This window comes from Hoplias malabaricus, chromosome 18 (assembly GCF_029633855.1).
Source record: "Hoplias malabaricus isolate fHopMal1 chromosome 18, fHopMal1.hap1, whole genome shotgun sequence".
NCBI classification, from domain to species: Eukaryota; Metazoa; Chordata; class Actinopteri; order Characiformes; family Erythrinidae; genus Hoplias; species Hoplias malabaricus.
Genome location: NC_089817.1, coordinates 35,438,962 through 35,458,024, shown reverse-complemented (window position 1 = coordinate 35,458,024; position 19,063 = coordinate 35,438,962). Strand labels below are relative to the sequence as shown.

Genomic DNA, 19,063 nt, shown 5'->3' with positions numbered 1-19,063 from the left:
AATGTGTGAGTGAAGGTGTGAATGAATGTGTGAGTGAAGGTGTGAGTGAATGTGTGAGTGTGTGTCACCCTGTGAAGGACTGGTGCCCCCTCCAGGGTGTGTTCCCGCCTTGAGCCCAGTGATTCTGGGTAGACTCCGGACCCACCGCTGCCCTGAACTGGATAATGGTCACAGACAGTGACGGAGTGTTTACGTGTGAAATCACTTTAGATTTCTGTCTGCTCTGTGATGTCTGTGTCATGTGTGTGTTTCTGACGCCTCATGCTTCATCTTTGAACTGAATATCCTTCTGAGAGTCCTGCGTCTGACTGCGCCATAAATGAGATGTTTTTTCTCCAAACTCTTCCTTTCACGTCTCCGATGAACTGCAGCGAAGCGGCAGAGAAAAGAAAAACGTTAACTTCACTCTCTCTTCACAAACAGGTTCACGACAGACACCTGGGAATATTACGGCGTTTGGAGGGTTCGGGGACGGGGGAGAGTGGGCGGGGCTTAACCAGGGCTGAGTCTAACTCTGAGACCAACACTGTGTCTTCAGCGGCGCGGTCCAGCCTCCGTTTAAAGCAGAGCAGATGAAGCCGTGACGTCTGCACATCGTATGAAGTCCGTTCCCCGTAGAAAAATATCGGACGAATAAAAGCGATCTTCTTCATGGTTCAGAGTCCTGGAAGTGCTTCGTCTTGCTTTAGCAACAACAAAATAAATCTTACAGCAAACGACAACACAAACACAAACATTAAACCAGCGCCCTCCTCCTCCGTAAACCCCGCCCCTTCTGGAGATGTGGTCCATGTCCCTCAACATTTATTGCTCATTAGAACCAGAAGTTTTAAAAAAGTGGCTCAAATGTTGGGTTTAAAATCAAAACTGAGCTCAGGATCCAAACACTTCAAACTCGATCCAAAAAATCAACACACATCGTGACCTGAGACAAAAACACATGGACATTAACCTCTCCAGACTCCGCCCACTAATGTGTCCTCCCCTAGTGACTGTTGCTAGGTTGGACAAGCTTTAACAGAACTCTGACTAAAATCCCAATGAGACACTGTGGTCTTCACCAGGAGTGTGTCCCTTTACTGTAGGTGTTGGAACATTGCTGTGAGTATCTGATGGCATTCGAGCCCTGTATGTAAATGTATCCAGATATTTTTAAAACAGAGGTCTGTGTTTTTTCCTCCTGTCCAAGTCACTGTAAACAGAGGTGTGATTCAGCTTCAGCAAGTGACCCCCATCTTCATCGAGTCCCCCCCTCTTCATCTAGAGACCCCCCGCTTCATCTAGAGACGCCCCCACTTCATCTAGAGACCCCCCGCTTCATCTAGAGATGCCCCGCTTCATCTAGAGTCCCCCCCCCCCCCCCCGCTTCATCTAGAGACCCTCAGGTCTGTGGGGAGTTCCCGGTGTGCAGTGGTCAGTACCGACCCAAAGTGGACGGAGGAAGGACTCCTGTTTACGGGTTTCAGAGTTTCTGATAAACTGGCCAGTGAGGGTAGGTGCGAGGAAGGGGTTTCTAATAAAGTGGCCATTCGGAGCCCTCTGCTGCCTGAGGATTAAACCTTAACCTCAGCTCAGAAAAGGTTTTGATTAGTGTCAGAATCAGACACGGAGCGCGCTCAGATCCATCGCTCTGAGCTCCGCCCACAGAGGCCTAGAGTTCCTCCAGCTCATTAGCATAAAAACATAAACAAACAAAAATAACCTTCAGGTTTAACTCTTTAAAAGATGTGTAAAAAACAAACGACAAAACCCAATACTGCCGGCAGTCTATTCGTCTAATGATATATAACCTGATCTTTATAAGATAAAAGTCCCTTCCTTTAAACAACAAAACATGGATATACCACAAATAATAAAACATCCATATGTTTAAGAGACAGTGTCTATAAATAAACACACAACACCAACAAAAAAACAACAAAAACAAACAAACACATTTGATATTAGGTTTCTGTTTCGTAAATAAAATAGTGAGCAATAAACGTATTAATAAACATTAATTAATGCATCGATAAAGTATTAATAAAGGAATAATCTGGGGTTTTATAAAGTATCCAGTCACTGATAAAGAAACAAAGGCAATAAAATAATGTCAAAATATAAAAAAACAAACAAAAAAACACAAATAAACTCAGATGTGGTGCTCAATGATAAACACCAGGGGGCGGCAGTGGCAGCTGGAACCAAGAAAAAAGAATTAAAGCCAAATTATTCCCAGAATATTCAACAAAAAAAAGGTTTTTTTCTTGTTTGTGACCCACAGGTCAGTACGGGTCAGTTCGGGTCGGTTCGGATCGGTACGGGTCAGTACGGGTCGGTTCGGATCAGTATGGGTCACTTCAGGTCAGTACGGGTCAGTTCGGGTCGGTTCGGGTCAGTTCGGGTCGGTTCGGGTCAGTTCGGATCGGTACGGGTCAGTACGGGTCGGTTCGGATCAGTATGGGTCACTTTAGGTCAGTACGGGTCAGTTCGGGTCAGTACTGGATCTGTTCGTGTCAGTACGGGTTGGTTCGGATCAGTACGGGTCATTTCGGGTCAGTACGGGTCAGTACCGGATCTGTTCGGGTCAGTACCGGATCTGTTCGGATCAGTACGGGTCACTTCAGGTCAGTACGGGTCAGTACGGGTCAGTTCGGGTCGGTTCGGGTCAGTTCGGGTCGGTTCGGGTCAGTTCGGATCGGTACGGGTCAGTACGGGTCGGTTTGGATCAGTATGGGTCACTTTAGGTCAGTACGGGTTGGTTCGGATCAGTTAGGGTCAGTACAGGTCAGTACCGGATCTGTTCGGGTCAGTACCGGATCTGTTCGGATCAGTACGGGTCACTTCAGGTCAGTACGGGTCAGTTCGGGTCGGTTCGGGTCAGTTCGGGTCAGTTCGGGTCGGTTCGGGTCAGTTCGGATCGGTACGGGTCAGTACGGGTCGGTTTGGATCAGTATGGGTCACTTTAGGTCAGTACGGGTTGGTTCGGATCAGTTAGGGTCAGTACAGGTCAGTACCGGATCTGTTCGGGTCAGTACCGGTCAGTTTGGGTCAGTACCGGATCTGTTTGGGTCAGTACGGGAAGTACATGTGATTTGGATGTGATTCTAATAATATTCTCTTCTACAAACACACACTCAGACTCCTGGCCAGGCCTGAGGTCAGAGTCTATTTTAAAAAGATATCTCTGAATCGTATCAAGGTCAGTACCAGGCCGAACTGAATCATTTATGGAAGAATCATGATCATACTGAACCGAATCAAACGGAATCATTTATAACTCAGTCCCAGGCTGTGTCTGAAATGACAGCGGAGGCAGTTTCCTGAGGGAGGGAGGGAGTCTGAATCGAGTGTTCACTGCCTTAGATTTCCCATAATCCTGTGCGTCAGCAGCAGGGTTCGCTACAATAGAGTGGGTTTAGAAGTTCGTCAAACGTATGTTTACCTTGAAAAAGGCTTCATGGAAAATAACGTACGGGTTTAAAACGACAATAATCCTGTACTTTTTTTTGCTCCTTGGAAGCGTGCCTCAAACGTGACTCCGTCACACAGCCTTCACGTCTAAACGCTCTTGGAGCATCTAACGTCTAAGACTCTTCTGATTGGCTAAACAAGAGACGGGACGTCCTCCAGCCTGGGGACTGCTGGACCCTGAAGCAGGAGGGCGTTCCATTTCTCATTCAGCTGATCAAAGTGGTGCTCAGGAGCGCCCCCTGTGCAACTCAATCGTTTAGGAATGAACTATAATTAACTGAATCACTGCTGAATCGGTTCCAGTTCTGTTCATTAATAACCTCAGTGTTTTTAGAGCTTTGTTTCATTTCATTTAAATTCTGCATTTGTTGAAAGATGCTTTAATTAAACAGAAATGTGATTTAAATCCTGTCTCACACGAAGTGGCCTGGGTTTAGAGAGGTGTGTGTTCTCTGAGTGGAGGAATATTTATCCTTGAGCAAGGTGCCTAACCCCTAAACTGCCTCCGAGCGCCAAAGGTGGTCACAGACCCCTGCTCCGGCTGTGTGTGTGTTCACTGCCCCTAGTGTGTGTGTGAGGAATCACTCACTAGTGTGTGTGTGTGTGTTCACTGCCACGGAGGGGTCAAATGCAGAGAAGTAATTTCCCCAAGGGATCGATAAAAGTGTTTGTTCTTCTTCGTCCAGTTCGTTAGACATCGGTAAATAAAGGCCGAGTGTGTGTTAGTGTGTGGAGGACGTCTCCGGGGCCCACGCCGTGAGGAGACAGAACAATGCTGATGTTGTGAAGGACCAAAAACGTCCAAGAGCACCCCAAAATATCCATGAAATATTCTCACTTTCCCCCAGAAGTGAGGGCTCTGACCGCGGCCCTGCGTTCGTCTCAAAGTTAAAAAGCGTATAACGTCCTGTGCTCGGCCTTGTGTTTGTTTATTGTTTTGTTGCTGGTTTTGAACTAAAACGAGGACGATCCACTTTAAAGAAAACGTAGAAACGGAAGCCAGAGGAGGATCAGTTAAAGCCATGAAGATAAACTAATATACCATTAATAATTAATAATAATAACTCCTCAGAGTCCTGATATGATCTAGAGCTGAACCCGGATCAGAATCATCAAATAATTAGTCATTGCTCCTTGTTTTTAGAGGCTGCTTCTCCTTTAAAAGTGAGGCGTGAACCTGGAGAGAGCAGTGCTTTAGTTTTAACTTTAGAGTCGACTCCGACTGAAGTCTAGAGTTTCTTCTCCAACTCTAAAGAATATTCATTTCTCACAAAAACAAAGCCTCCTCCTCCTCCTCTTCTTCCGGGAGTTTGCATAGCCAGGAGATGGAGAGACAGCAGGAGGAGGAGGAGGAGGAAAAGGAGGAGGAGGAGGAGGAGGAGGAGGAGAAGGAGAACCACCTCCTGCTGAGAAGTGCTTTTGGTCTGAGGTGCGGTTTTTCGTCCTGAACTCATTTACAGTGAAAACAGTCTGAAACGACAGAGGAGCGTCGGACTGGAGCCGTCTCCACCTGCCGTCGGCTCCACTGCGGTTTGGGAAGAATCAAAGCTCCTGTGAAGCTCCTGTGAAGTACTTCTTGCTCTTTTTGGGCCAATGCTGTTATCCCCCTGTGGCCAGCATGGGCCCTAAGTGCTTCACTAAACATCGTAACTACAATAATCACAATAACAACAGCTCTTTTCTCATGTCCTCTCAGTTTCTCTCGTTTCTCTCTGGTTCTCCTTTAGAACTCCCACTCGTTGGCCTCGTCTCTGTTGGCCGCTCGCTCCAGGCGGTGGATGATGCTGTTTAAGTTCGCTGCTTTTTTCCGCCGCAGGCTGCTGTCCCGAGGGTTGGGGGCGGAGCCTGACTCTGGGATGCTAAGGGGGGCGTGGTCTAGGGGGGCTTGGCTTGGTCCGTCCGACTCTCCCCCGTCGCCGCTGCTCTCTCCGTCCGCTCTGATTCCCCCTGCAGCCTGGATCTCCTCAATGAACAGCTCCCTGCGGATACGAGACCTGGACAGACACAGAGGAGAAGAGAGTCTGGGTTAAACAATACGTCTGGTTACAGTCCACCTTCTCTCCACCAGGGTGCTGTTCAGTAGCAGTGCTTTTCCACTCCATGGTCCCGACTCTACTGATCTCTACTGGGCTCTACTGGACACTACAGTTCTCTACTGGACACTTCTGGGCTCTACTGGACACTACTGGTCTCTACTGGACACTACAGTTCTCTACTGGACACTACTGGGCTCTACTGGACACTACTGAACACTACTGGTCTCTACTGTGCTCTACTGGTCTCTACTGGACACTACAGTTCTCTACTGGACACTACTGGGCTCTACTGGACACTACTGGACACTACTGGTCTCTACTGGGCTCTACTGGTCTCTACTGGGCTCTACTGGTCTCTACTGGACACTACAGTTCTCTACTGGTCTCTACTGGTCTCTACTGGACACTACTGGGCTCTACTGGGCTCTACTGGACACTACAGGTCTCTACTGGTCACTACAGGTCTCTACTGGACTCTACTGGACACTACAGTTCTCTACTGGTCTCTACTGGACACTACAGTTCTCTACTGGACACTACTGGACACTACAGGTCTCTACTGGTCTCTACTGGACACTACAGGTCTCTACTGGTCTCTACTGAACACTACAATTCTCTACTGGACACTACTGGTCTCTACTGGACACTACAGTTCTCTACTGGTCTCTACTGGACACTACAGTTCTCTACTGGACACTACTGGACACTACAGGTCTCTACTGGTCTCTACTGGACACTACAGGTCTCTACTGGTCTCTACTGAACACTACAGTTCTCTACTGGACACTACTGGTCTCTACTGGACACTACAGTTCTCTACTGGTCTCTACTGGACACTACTGGGCTCTACTGGGCTCTACTGGTCTCTACTGGTCTCTACTGGACACTACTGGGCTCTACTGGTCTCTACTGGTCTCTACTGGACACTACTGGACACTACAGGTCTCTATTGGTCTCTACTGGACACTACTGGGCTCTACTGGTCTCTACTGGACACTACTGGGCTCTACTGGTCTCTACTGGTCTCTACTGGACACTACTGGACACTACTGGGCTCTACTGGACACTACAGTTCTCTACTGGACACTACTGGTCTCTACTGGACACTACTGGGCTCTACTGGGCTCTACTGGTCTCTACTGGACACTACTGGGCTCTACTGGGCTCTACTGGACACTACTGGTCTCTACTGGACACTACAGGTCTCTACCGGACACTATAGGTCTCTACTGGACACTACTGGTCTCTACCGGACACTACAGGTCTCTACTGGACACTACTGGACACTACAGTTCTCTACTGGACACTACTGGGCTCTACTGGACACTACAGTTCTCTACTGGACTCTACTGGGCTCTACTGGACTCTACTGGGCTCTACTGGACACTACAGTTCTCTACTGGTCTCTACTGGACACTACAGGTCTCTACTGGACACTACAGGTCTCTAATGGACTCTACTGGTCTCTAATGGACACTACTGGTCTCTACTGGGCTCTACTGGACACTACTGGACACTACTGGACACTACTGGGCTCTACTGGACACTACAGGTCTCTACTGGACACTACTGGGCTCTACTGGACACTACTGGACACTACTGGACACTACTGGGCTCTACTGGACACTACAGGTCTCTACTGGACACTACTGGGCTCTACTGGACACTACTGGGCTCTACTGGACTCTACTGGTCTCTACTGGTCTCTACTGGACACTACAGTTCTCTACTGGACACTACTGGTCTCTATTGGACACTACTGGGCTCTACTGGACACTACAGTTCTTTACTGGACTCTACTGGTCTCTACTGGACACTACAGTTCTCTACTGGACACTACTGGACACTACTGGTCTCTACTGGACACTTCTGGGCTCTACTGGACACTTCTGGTCTCTACTGGACACTACTGGACACTACAGGTCTCTACTGGACTCTACTGGTCTCTACTGGACTCTACAGTTCTCTACTGGACACTACTGGTCTCTACCGAACTCTACTGGTCTCTACTGGACACTACAGGTCTCTACTGGACTCTACTGGTCTCTACTGGACACTACAGGTCTCTACTGGACACTACAGGTCTCTACTGGACTCTACTGGTCTCTACTGGACACTACAGTTCTCTACAGGACTCTACTGGTCTCTACTGGACACTACAGGTCTCTACTGGACTCTACTGGTCTCTACTGGACACTACTGGTCTCTACCGAACTCTACTGGTCTCTACTGGACACTACAGGTCTTTACTGGACACTACAGGTCTCTACTGGACTCTACTGGTCTCTACTGGACTCTACGGGTCTCTACTGGACACTACTGGTCTCTACTGGACTCTACTGGTCTCTACTGGACACTACAGGTCTCTACTGGACTCTACTGGACTCTACTGGACACTGCAGTTCTCTACTGGACACTGCAGTTCTCTACTGGACACTACTGGTCTCTACCGAACTCTATTGGACTCTACTGGTCTCTACTCTCTGATTGGTCCCTGGTCCCACAGCTCCCCCCTGAAATGTATCCAGTGTCGTCTCTAACCCCGTCTCTAAGGGGAACAGTGGGCTTTGGAAACCACAACAACGGCGGTGGTAACGTTAAGCGGTGTTTACTCGTGGTGTATCGGCGTGTTGTTGTTGTTTGGGACTGAACACAGCTCCGTCATCAGTTCAGACAGATCAGTAGAGTTTGTTCCTTCCTTGTTGCAGCGTCCAGCTCTCGCTGGATTCTTTCGTCGGCCACCGATCCAAGGAGCGTTCGAACCTCTTCAAAAGACCACGGCGTCATTTTACGAGCTGCCGTCGTGAGTCGGATAAAAACAAACGTGATCTCTGCTGCAGCTGGAGATTTTACAGATGGAGAGTTGGTGCTGGTCGTCTGCGTTGCGTGGCGTAGAGTGACGACTCTCTCTGGACGATCAGCGCTCTGCAAGGTTTACACGCCACGGTTTAGTCCCTACTCGACTCGCTCTGAACCACGAGAGAACAGCCACTAAACAAGAACCCGCTTCCAGAACCAGGACCTGATTTAGAGTGGACCCTGCAGTGGAAAAGCACCATAAGCTCCACCCCCAGCCCCCGCGGTAGGCTCATGTGCAGCTGTACAGTAAAAGCTGGGTTGTGGTACCTGTAGTTGTGGAACCAGTTGGTGACGGTGCTGGTTTTAAGGTGCAGCTGAGAGGCCAGTTCCTCAATGGTTTTAGGGGAGGGATACGGTTTCTGCTGATACGCTCTCTTTAGCGCCTCCTTCTCCTCTGGAGCCAACACCACCCGGGGCTTCTTCAGCTGGGGCTGGTGGTCCAGGGCTGAGGGCAAGTGGTCTCCGACCTTGGGCAGGTGGTCTTGAGTCAGTTGAGGACTTACGGCTCTGACATAATCACTGGAACACGGTCCACCTTCACGCGAGGGGCTTTCACTCAGAGAACTGTGTCTCCGCTTCATGAAAACTACAGAGAAAAAACGAGAAATAAAGAGTTACACAGTTTTACTGAGCAGTGGCCTGAGTGGGGAACTGAACCATCACGAGTAGAGGGGGGTGTTTCTGATAAAGTGGCCAGTGAGTGTCAGTAGAGGGGGGGGTGTTTCTGATAAAGTGGCCAGTGAGTGTCAGTAGAGGGGGGTGTTTCTGATAAAGTGGCCAGTGAGTGTCAGTAGAGGGGGGTGTTTCTGATAAAGTGGCCAGTGAGTGTCAGTAGAGGGGGGGTGTTTCTGATAAAGTGGCCAGTGAGTGTCAGTAGAGGGGGGGTGTTTCTGATAAAGTGGCCAGTAAGTGTCAGTAGAGGGGGGGTGTTTCTGATAAAGTGGCCAGTGAGTGTCAGTAGAGGGGAGTGTTTCTGATAAAGTGGCCAGTGAGTGTCAGTAGAGGGGAGTGTTTCTGATAAAGTGGCCAGTGAGTGTCAGTAGAGGGGGTGTTTCTGATAAAGTGGCCAGTGAGTGTCAGTAGAGGGGGGTGTTTCTGATAAAGTGGCCAGTGAGTGTCAGTAGAGGGGGGTGTTTCTGATAAAGTGGCCAGTGAGTGTCAGTAGAGGGGGGGTGTTTCTGATAAAGTGGCCAGTGAGTGTCAGTAGAGGGGGTGTTTCTGATAAAGTGGCCAGTGAGTGTCAGTAGAGGGGGGGTGTTTCTGATAAAGTGGCCAGTGAGTGTCAGTAGAGGGGAGTGTTTCTGATAAAGTGGCCAGTGAGTGTCAGTAGAGGGGGTGTTTCTGATAAAGTGGCCAGTGAGTGTCAGTAGAGGGGGTGTTTCTGATAAAGTGGCCAGTGAGTGTCAGTAGAGGGGGGTGTTTCTGATAAAGTGGCCAGTGAGTGTCAGTAGAGGGGGGTGTTTCTGATAAAGTGGCCAGTGAGTGTCAGTAGAGGGGGGTGTTTCTGATAAAGTGGCCAGTGAGTGTCAGTAGAGGGGGTGTTTCTGATAAAGTGGCCAGTGAGTGTCAGTAGAGGGGGGTGTTAGTAATACAGTGACCAGCAGGGGGCAGTGTCTTACCACAAATCATACAACAATCTATAAATTTGATTTATAAATGGTAAAAATATTACTTTTTCGTTAAAAAGAAAAATAAACATTGAGTTTTGAAGCGACATGAAATGTTTAATTTATTATAATATCCACAAAAACATCACGTTATTATTTCACACGCTCTTTCCTTGTTTAAAAGCCTGAGAGGCCTGTGGAGGTTTGATTTTTATCAGCGCTCTGGTGAAAAGCCTGAAGTGAGGAAGAGCAAAGGCTAATATACGGCTAACTCTCCTCAGAGCGGGGGTCAGACCACTGTTCCCTGGAGACAGAGAGAGGAAAGCCAGAGGATAACTCTGTAATCTACATCACTGTCCTCCAGCGCCGTACGATACAGCACTTATTAATCATCATCCTCAAACTCCGATACCTGCGCTATGTAAATGACCACTGTATTAACCCCACGGTTCCAGATGAGTTTCGACAAAACAAGGTTTCATTATATTGTTTGTTTTTTTGACTTCGAGGCTTTTGTTTAACGTGAATCCCACCCAGAGCAGAACTGCAGGGAGCGCTCTGTTAGCACCCGTGTGTGTGTGTGTGTGTGTGTGTGTGTGCTCTGTACCTTTCTTCTCCGTCCGTTTCAGCTCTATCAGTTTGTCCACACTGTCAGGGTCTTGGAGCCAGAGCTGCATTCGGACGAAGGGCTCTCGTCCTTTCAGACTCAGCTTGTGCCAGGGTTTGGGTCGAGCCAAAAGATCAGAGACTGAGCCCTGGGTCAGACCCAGAACACTCTCCCCGAACAGACGCTGCCCTGCACACACACACACACACACTGAGTCAGATAGGCGAACTGGGCTTGAAGTAAACAAGATCAAACAAACAATCCCCTTCAGCCTGGTGGAGAGCAGTCTGGTGGAGTCTGATTGTGTCTGATGGAGTCTGATGGAGTAGATGGGGTCTGGTGGAGTCTAATGGGGTCTGATTGTGTCTGATGGAGTCAGATGGTGTCTGATGGAGTCTGATTGTGTCTGATTGTCTCTGATTGAGTCTGATGGAGTATAATGGGGTCTGATTGTGTCTGATGGAGTCTGATGGTGTCTGATGGAGTCAGATGGTGTCTGATGGAATCTAATGGGGTCTGATTGTGTCTGATGGAGTCAGATGGTGTCTGATGGAGTCTGATGGTGTCTGAATGTGTTTGCTTGAGTCAGATGGTGTCTGATGGGGTCTGATTGTGTCTGATGGAGTCAGATGGAGTCAGATGGTGTCTGATGGAGTCTAATGGGGTTTGATTGTGTCTGATGGAGTCTGATTGTGTTTGCTTGAGTCAGATGGTGTCTGATGGTGTCTGATTGTGTCTGATGGAGTCAGATGGTGTCTGATGGAGTCAGATGGAGTCAGATGGTGTCTGATAGAGTCTGATGGACTCTGATTGTGTCTGATGGAGTAGATGGTGTCTGGTGGAGTCTAATGGGGTCTGATTGTGTCTGATGGAGTAGATGGTGTCTGATGGAGTCTAATGGGGTCTGATTGTGTCTGATGGAGTCTAATGGGGTCTGATTGTGTCTGATGGAGTCAGATGGTGTCTGATGGAGTCTAATGGGGTTTGATTGTGTCTGATGGAGTCTGATTGTGTTTGCTTGAGTCAGATGGTGTCTGATGTTGTCTGATGGAGTCTGATGGAGTCAGATGGTGTCTGATGGAGTCTAATGGGGTTTGATTGTGTCTGATGGAGTCTGATTGTGTTTGCTTGAGTCAGATGGTGTCTGATGTTGTCTGATGGAGTCTGATGGTGTCTGATGGAGTCTGATGGAGTCTGATGATGTGTGATTGAGTCTGATGGTGTCTGATGGTGTCTAATTGAGTCTGATTGTGTCTGATGGAGTCAGATGGTGTCTGATAGTGTCTGATTGAGTCTGATGGTGTCAGACAGCTCTTGTGAAGCTCAGTGAGCTCAGTGGGGGATGTGTCTTCAAGGAGAAGATCTGTTTTTACAGAAGAGGAATCCTCCAGAGATGAGAACAGAGCTGTGATTACACTTCAATCTCCACAGACTCTCCCCTCAGAAACACACACACACACACACACACACGCACATACACACACACACACACACACACACACACACACACACACAAAACATTCTCCAGGGACAAATTTCCAACAACAGCTCAGAGAGAGTGAGATAGACGTCACTTGGAAGAAAGAACCCAGGAATACATTACTGAAGCTTTAAAACTGCACTTAACTCTGTATCAGCAAACACACACACACACACTCGCACACACACTCTCACACACACACACACACACTCGCACACACACTCTCACACACACACACACACACACACACACACACACACACACACACACACTGAGAGAGAGAGAGAGGAGACAGTGATTAAATGCCGAAGGACAGGACAGTGTCTCCTCCAAAATGTCCTTCACCAAAAGCACAACCTCTCAATGGCATCTCTTCATTTAACCACACGCTAAAATAAGAGTCCTGTTTCTGAGCCGGAGCTCTACACAGTCTCACCTTGGACCTGAGGCTTTGTCCTCGTCCTACAGACCGTCCCCGTCTCACTCAACTCAACTCAGACTCACTCAGTCACACACCCACTCACATTTAACAAAGTGCTCCATGTGGGGGCTCTACTCAGTTCTTCGTCTCTATGACACTGTGTGTTCTTCTTAAAGGAACAGTGTTGCTGTGTGCCGTGGTGGAGTATGAAATGAAGCCATAGCTACAACGTGAAGCACAATAGCACCCCCTAGTGGAGCCGACCTTAACTGAAAGTATGTAAGGATTAGTCCCTTTGAAGTGCAATTAGAAACCATAAGTGAATGAGTAAAAAAGCCCATCTCCGTTAGGGGCTTCGCATCACAGAACCAACTCACCAAGGTTGTTATCGACGAGGACCTCTTTGACCCTCTTGGTGATGCTGTAAGTGTCCAGTTCAGTCGTCATGGTGACCGCCTCCTGGATGCTGAGGGCTGTGTTTCCCGGGAGACAGAGCGAAGTGTTCGGAGATTCTGGCGCTTCGCTGGACGGCTGGACGCTGGGGTCATCCGAGTGGTTTGCGGACTCCTCTGCGGAACTGAGTGGAGACTCTGGAAGGGGACTGCAGCTCGCAGAGGTCTTAGGAGTCAGCTCTGAGAAGAGAGAGAGAGAAAACAGGATATCACACCCCATAATATAAATATTTCCTTTCATGTCCACCAGGGGCGCCCTGGAACAAAACTTCAGACCCAAAACCAACCTGATCAAATAAACGATGATAGTCAATAAACAAATAAAACACATTCCAGCACCAGTCCACCTTCAACAGCACAGCCGTTACATTCTGGCACCAAGCTTCTTACACAAATACTGTGTCTTTCCTCCGGGTGACTATCTGTGAGGAGTGTGGTGTGTTCTCCCTGTGTCTGCGTGGGTTTCCTCCGGGTGACTGTCTGTGAGGAGTGTGGTGTGTTCTCCCTGTGTCTACGTGGGTTTCCTCCGGTTGACTGTCTGTGAGGAGTGTGGTGTGTTCTCCCTGTGTCTGCGTGGGTTTCCTCCGGTTGACTGTCTGTGAGGAGTGTGGTGTGTTCTCTCTGTGCCTGCGTGGGTTTCCTCCGGTTGACTGTCTGTGAGGAGTGTGGTGTGTTCTCCCTGTGTCTGCGTGGGTTTCCTCCGGTTGACTGTCTGTGAGGAGTGTGGTGTGTTCTCCCTGTGTCTGCGTGGGTTTCCTCCGGGTGACTGTCTGTGAGGAGTGTGGTGTGTTCTCTCTGTGTCTGCGTGGGTTTCCTCCGGTTGACTGTCTGTGAGGAGTGTGGTGTGTTCTCTCTGTGTCTGCGTGGGTTTCCTCCGGTTGACTGTCTGTGAGGAGTGTGGTGTGTTCTCCCTGTGTCTGTGTGGATTTCCTCCCACGCTCCAAAAACACACGTTGGTAGGTAGAATAGAGACTCAAAAGTGTCCGGCGGTGTGAGTGTGTGTCGCCCTGTGAAGGACTAGTGTTCTGGGTCGGCTCTGGACCCACTGTGACCCTGAACTGGATAAGGGCTACAGACAATGAATGATGAGTTAATGATAATAATAATAATGATAATATGTTATTGTTATTACTGCTGCTGGTTTTATTTTTATTTGGTTGTTGCTGTTATTCTCTTTACATTTATCTGTTCTATTCCTCATGAGAGTGAGTTGAAGTGATGCTGGTCTCAGAGCTTTCTCTCTTCAATTTTCATCTGTGTGTGTGTGTGTGTGTGTGTGTGTGTGTGTGTGTGTGTGGCAGCGAGAGAGCAGCGGTGAGGCCGTCAGTTCTGATTAGTGTGTGTGAAGCTGCAGGGACAGACACATCACATCACATTTACACTCACACACACTCACACACACGGCCTGGTGACAGCTCAACCGCCAGCAGTGTGTGGGTGAGTGTGTGTGTGTGTGTGTGTGTGTGACAGTGTGTTTCTCTCACAAGCTGAAAGCAACCAGCACTGGCAGCAAGTGTGTGTGTGTGTGTGTGTGTGTATGTAGCATAGTGGGGGATGGTCACATCTGGCCACACTGCTGGTTACTGCTGACCATTTCCACACACACACACACACACACACACACACACACACAGATATATGTGAACGTAGCTCTGTTAGATGTGATGGTAACTGAATGAGACGCTGAGGACTGAACTGCTGTCTGTGTCCACTCCGCGATCAGAACCACAACCTCAGTCGGTACCTTCAGCCCACTGTCTCATCTGCGGAGACAAACACGTCCCCAGCCCACGCTGTCCTCGCGTCCACACCCAGCGCCGCGCAAACCTCCGCAGGAAACGGAGCGGCGTTAATGTGAATGAGGAGCGTTACATTATTCAGGACCCAGAGGAAAGGAAACTCAAAAAGGAGACCTCCTTAATGTATCTGTCGTTTCACTGAGAAACAAAGAGCCCAGAGAAGCTTTACCCCAAGTCTCCTGCTGCTCAAATGTCTCCTGAGATAAAGGTTTATCATCCTCCGACACCCCCGAAACAAGTGAACGGAAAAGGCCCAAATATCGAGAAAAGAGTTTAACTTTGAGACGATTTGGAGCAGTTCGACTGTCGCTAAATCACAAATGCACAAAAGCACTGTTTAAATAAACAATGAGGTCTCAGCTGGTTCAGACCGACTGCACACGCAGCACAGCGCCCCCCAGAGCCCCGCACTGGCCCCCCTCTCCTCTCCTCTGATCTCACAGCAGCGCCCCCTGGGGGTCTGATTTCAGAGCGTGTGTAGATCACTGTACACACGCAGCACTGAGCAAAAGTCAGAGACCACACAGCGTTTATTTACTGTCCTCTAAAGACATTCAGAACACGCTCCACACGCAGACACCACACACACGCCCCACACACCGCTGTCACACCGCTCTCACTGACACAGAGGGTGTTTCTGATATAAAGCACCTGCTCAGACCCCTCCCTCTCCCTCGTGTGGAAGCGGCCCCTGATCACGGAGACGACGCCCTCTGGAGTTTATTCGCTAAAGTGCAGTGGATGGACATTTCTTCGTTACGCAGAACATCTGTGAACGTTTTGGATGGAAACCCAGCTGCTGATCTCACACCTGTCTCCTCTGGAGTTTCAGTGGAGATCTCAGTGAGGTCTCAAACAACGCTCAGATTTAACAGACGAACTAGGACTACTCTCTTATTTATCTTTCGTTTATCTCCTTTAACAAACATTTAACAAGTTCTCTCTGTGTGTGTGTGTGTGTGTGTGTGTGTGTGTGTATGTGTGTGTGTGTGTGTGTGTGTGTCTGTCTCTGGATCATGGAAAAGTCATAATGACCTTCATCAAAACATTTGTACAGAGACTAATGAGGGTCACTCACTACCCTTGACCTCACACACACACACACACACACAGACACACACACACATGCTAAAAGAAGCGCATTCCTCCAGGCTGTGTGTGTGTGTGTGTGTGTGTGTGTGTGTAATGAGGGTTAGAGAGGACAGGAGAGATGAAGGACACACACTTATCACACACTCTGATTTTATATAACAATAAACTGACTTTGATTAATACTTGTAAAGTGTGACTTACAGGCACCTCAAACAAGACCCCCCCTCCCCCACACACACACACACTCACATTCTCTCTCTCTCCTGTTCCTCTCTCTCCCTCACCTGCCTCATTTGTTTGTGTGTGTGTGTGTGTGTGTGTATATGTGTGTGTGTGTGTGTGTGTGTGTTTAAAGAATGGAAGAAAAAGGCCAGTTTAATGTAGGACATATTCCCCATAATTCCTCACATGCTCTGCTAACGGCTCATTCGTCACAACATTGCCCCTCATTTGCATATTAATGAGCCGTCGGCCAGTGGTATGTCAGGACAGGAGGTAAATTATCATAAATCACAGATATGACGAGGTAATGGATTAGAACTGTTTCAGTGGCCTGCAGTGAGAGCCCCTAGGGTCTAACACCCCCCACCCCCCTACCACACACACACACACACACACACACACTGTCTCAGTGATGGACCACCTCCAAATCCAGGTCAGCGACCGGAAACAATAATGTTACGTACATCACAGACGATAAACTACAGCCGAACCTCAACAGAAGAGCTATCTTTATATAAACATCACTGTTCTAGTCTTCAGTAATAAAGTGCATTTATAAATAATAATTCATTATTAATCTTCATTTTTCCTAACTGTAATTTGCCGTTGCATTAAAAAGCAATCCATGTTTTATACAAAAAAACATCAAACAATGATTAGGAACGTGATTATTTCATATTTTTATATATTTTCTATAAAGTTCAACATTAAAAATCAGACTTGGGCCCTGGTGATGAGGCTCCAGGGAGCGGGTCCACCACTAGGGGGCAGCCATGTTTAATCCCAGATTTAGTGCAAAGTCTCTGACACATCCAGGCCACTGGAATCACTGGAGAAAACTGCTGAATGCTCCTTTAAATGTACTGTGTGTGTGTATGTGTGTGTGTGTGTGTGTGTGTGTGTGTGTGTGTGTGTGTGTATGTGTGTGTGTGTGTGTGTGTGTGTGTGTGTGTGTGTATGTGTGTGTGTGTGTGTGTGTGTGTGTGTGTATGTGTGTGTGTGTGTGTGTGTGCATGTGTGCGTGTGTGTGTGTACCGTTGGTGTGGTGTGTGTTTTCTCCGTTGAGCCACAGCTGCATGCGGATGAAAGGTTCTCTTCCCTTCTGTGTGAGTTTGCTCCAGTGCTTCGGCCGAGAGAGCATATCACTCACACTGCCCTGAGAGAGTCCCAGCACCTACACACACACACACACACACACACACACACAGCAGTGTAACTGAATAATAAAAATGATATTCGGCTCCATTAAGGTGAAGTTATGATGAAGTTACTCTGACGTTACGCTGACGTTAACTGAGAAAGTGTGTGTACCTTCTCTCCGAAGACTCTCTGGCAGATGCCGCTCTTGGCCAGTTTGTCTTTCACCTGCTGCGTGAGCTCCGCCGTGTCCAGGTCCTGGTACATGTAAAACTCGTACTGCTCTGGGGTCAGCGGCGTCGGGGCCGGTTTGCTGGACGTTTTGGCGATGGCCTGCAGGGGGCTGCACTGAGGGGGCTCGGAGATGCCCGACATTGTCACGTTGAGCTCGGAACTCTGGGAAAGCAGAGAGAATGGAGACTCAGCACTCATCCAGTCCAGAGAGGGTGGGGCAGGGGTCACGCTGCCCAGAGACACGGGCTTCAGCTGCGGGGAACAGGCAGAGTTCAGGGGTTAGAGCTGGAGCCGCAGCATGTGTAACCACAGAAACGAGTGTAGTGTAACCATGGAAATGGAAGTAGGATAACCATGGAGACAGGTGTAATGTAACAATGGGAACATATGAAGTGTAACCATGGAAATAGATGTAGGGTAACCATGGAAATGGATGTAGGGTAACCATGGAAATAGATAGAGGGTAACCATGGAAATAGATGTAGGGTAACCATGGAAATTGATGTAGGGTAACCATGGAAACAGGTGCAATGTAACAATTGTAACGTGTAGTGTAGCCATGGAAATGGGAGTAGTGAAACCATGGAAACTGGTTAAATGTACCAATGGAAACATATGTAATTTAACCATGGAAATAGATGTGGTGTAACCATGGAAACAGTTAAAGTGCAACAATGGATAGAGGTATAATGTAACAATGGGAATATGTGTAGTGTGACCATAAAAATGAATGTAGTGTAACCATGGAAACATGTTTATTGTAACCATGGAAATGGACGTAGTATAACTATGGAAATTGGTATAGTACAACAATGGATACAGGTGGGAACTTGTGTAGTGTAATCATGGAAATGGATGTGGCGTAACCATGGAAACAGGAGTAGTGTAACTACAGATGTGGGGTGGTGTTGCCCTGGCGATGGAGGCAGTGTAGTCTGTCGTGTGTTAAATGGAGCGTAAAAAGTCGTCTGAACCTCCTTGCTGTCGTCCTGACTCAGCGAGTCGTCGTTCGAGAGCAGCTGAGTGACTCCTCCACGTCTCTCCGCAGGAACCGCGTTCCACCACTGTTCCCTCCAGATGGCTGCAGTGTCAGGGTTCTGCCCCAGCTCAGACAGCGCCCCCTCGCTGCTGTCCCGCTTCACTGCGGCATGGACGTCCAGCGGTTTCTTCAGCGTGAGAGCGAGGGGTGAGAACGCCAGGCCGGACAGGGGAGAGGTCAGCAGCTTCGAGCCCAGGACACAAAGCTCAGACTGGGCCTTCACACCCGCCTCCAGCGCCCCCTGCTGGACCTCCATCTCCCTGCGAGCCTGGTCCAGGACGGAGTGAAGGTGCTCCTCAGAGCAGGAGAAGGAGGAGGAGGACGGCTGGACATTTTCAACTGCAGCAGAAACCAGGGAGACGGGTCATACATTTATAAATACCCAAACTACAGGATATGACATCACAGATTTGGAGGACTCACCTTTCTGTACCTGCAGCTCCCTCTTGGCCTGTTCCAGGATGGACTTAATGGCTTCATCTGAGCCTCCATCAGGCATCCGGATCCGGGTGGTGATACTACCTGAGAGAGAGAGAGAGAGAGAGGAGAGAGAGAGACAGAGAGAGAGAGAGAGAGAGAGAGAGAGAGAGACAGAGAGAGAGAGAGAGAGAGAGAGAGACAGAGA

General features: G+C 48.7%; 1 protein-coding gene across 1 annotated transcript in view; it reads right to left on the bottom strand.

Annotated features, from left to right (window-relative positions):
* Window positions 1-3,763: 3,763 nt before the first annotated feature.
* cux1a (cut-like homeobox 1a) overlaps window positions 3,764-19,063 on the bottom strand; it is a 43,770-nt gene continuing 28,470 nt past the window's right edge. Inside the window, 9 exon segments of the mRNA XM_066650505.1 lie at window positions 3,764-4,738; window positions 4,854-5,447; window positions 8,616-8,934; window positions 10,563-10,751; window positions 12,841-13,095; window positions 17,064-17,202; window positions 17,340-17,651; window positions 18,374-18,777; window positions 18,862-18,960. Of these exon segments, the coding sequence (XP_066506602.1) occupies window positions 5,177-5,447; window positions 8,616-8,934; window positions 10,563-10,751; window positions 12,841-13,095; window positions 17,064-17,202; window positions 17,340-17,651; window positions 18,374-18,777; window positions 18,862-18,960 (1,988 nt within the window). The 3' untranslated portion in view covers window positions 3,764-4,738; window positions 4,854-5,176.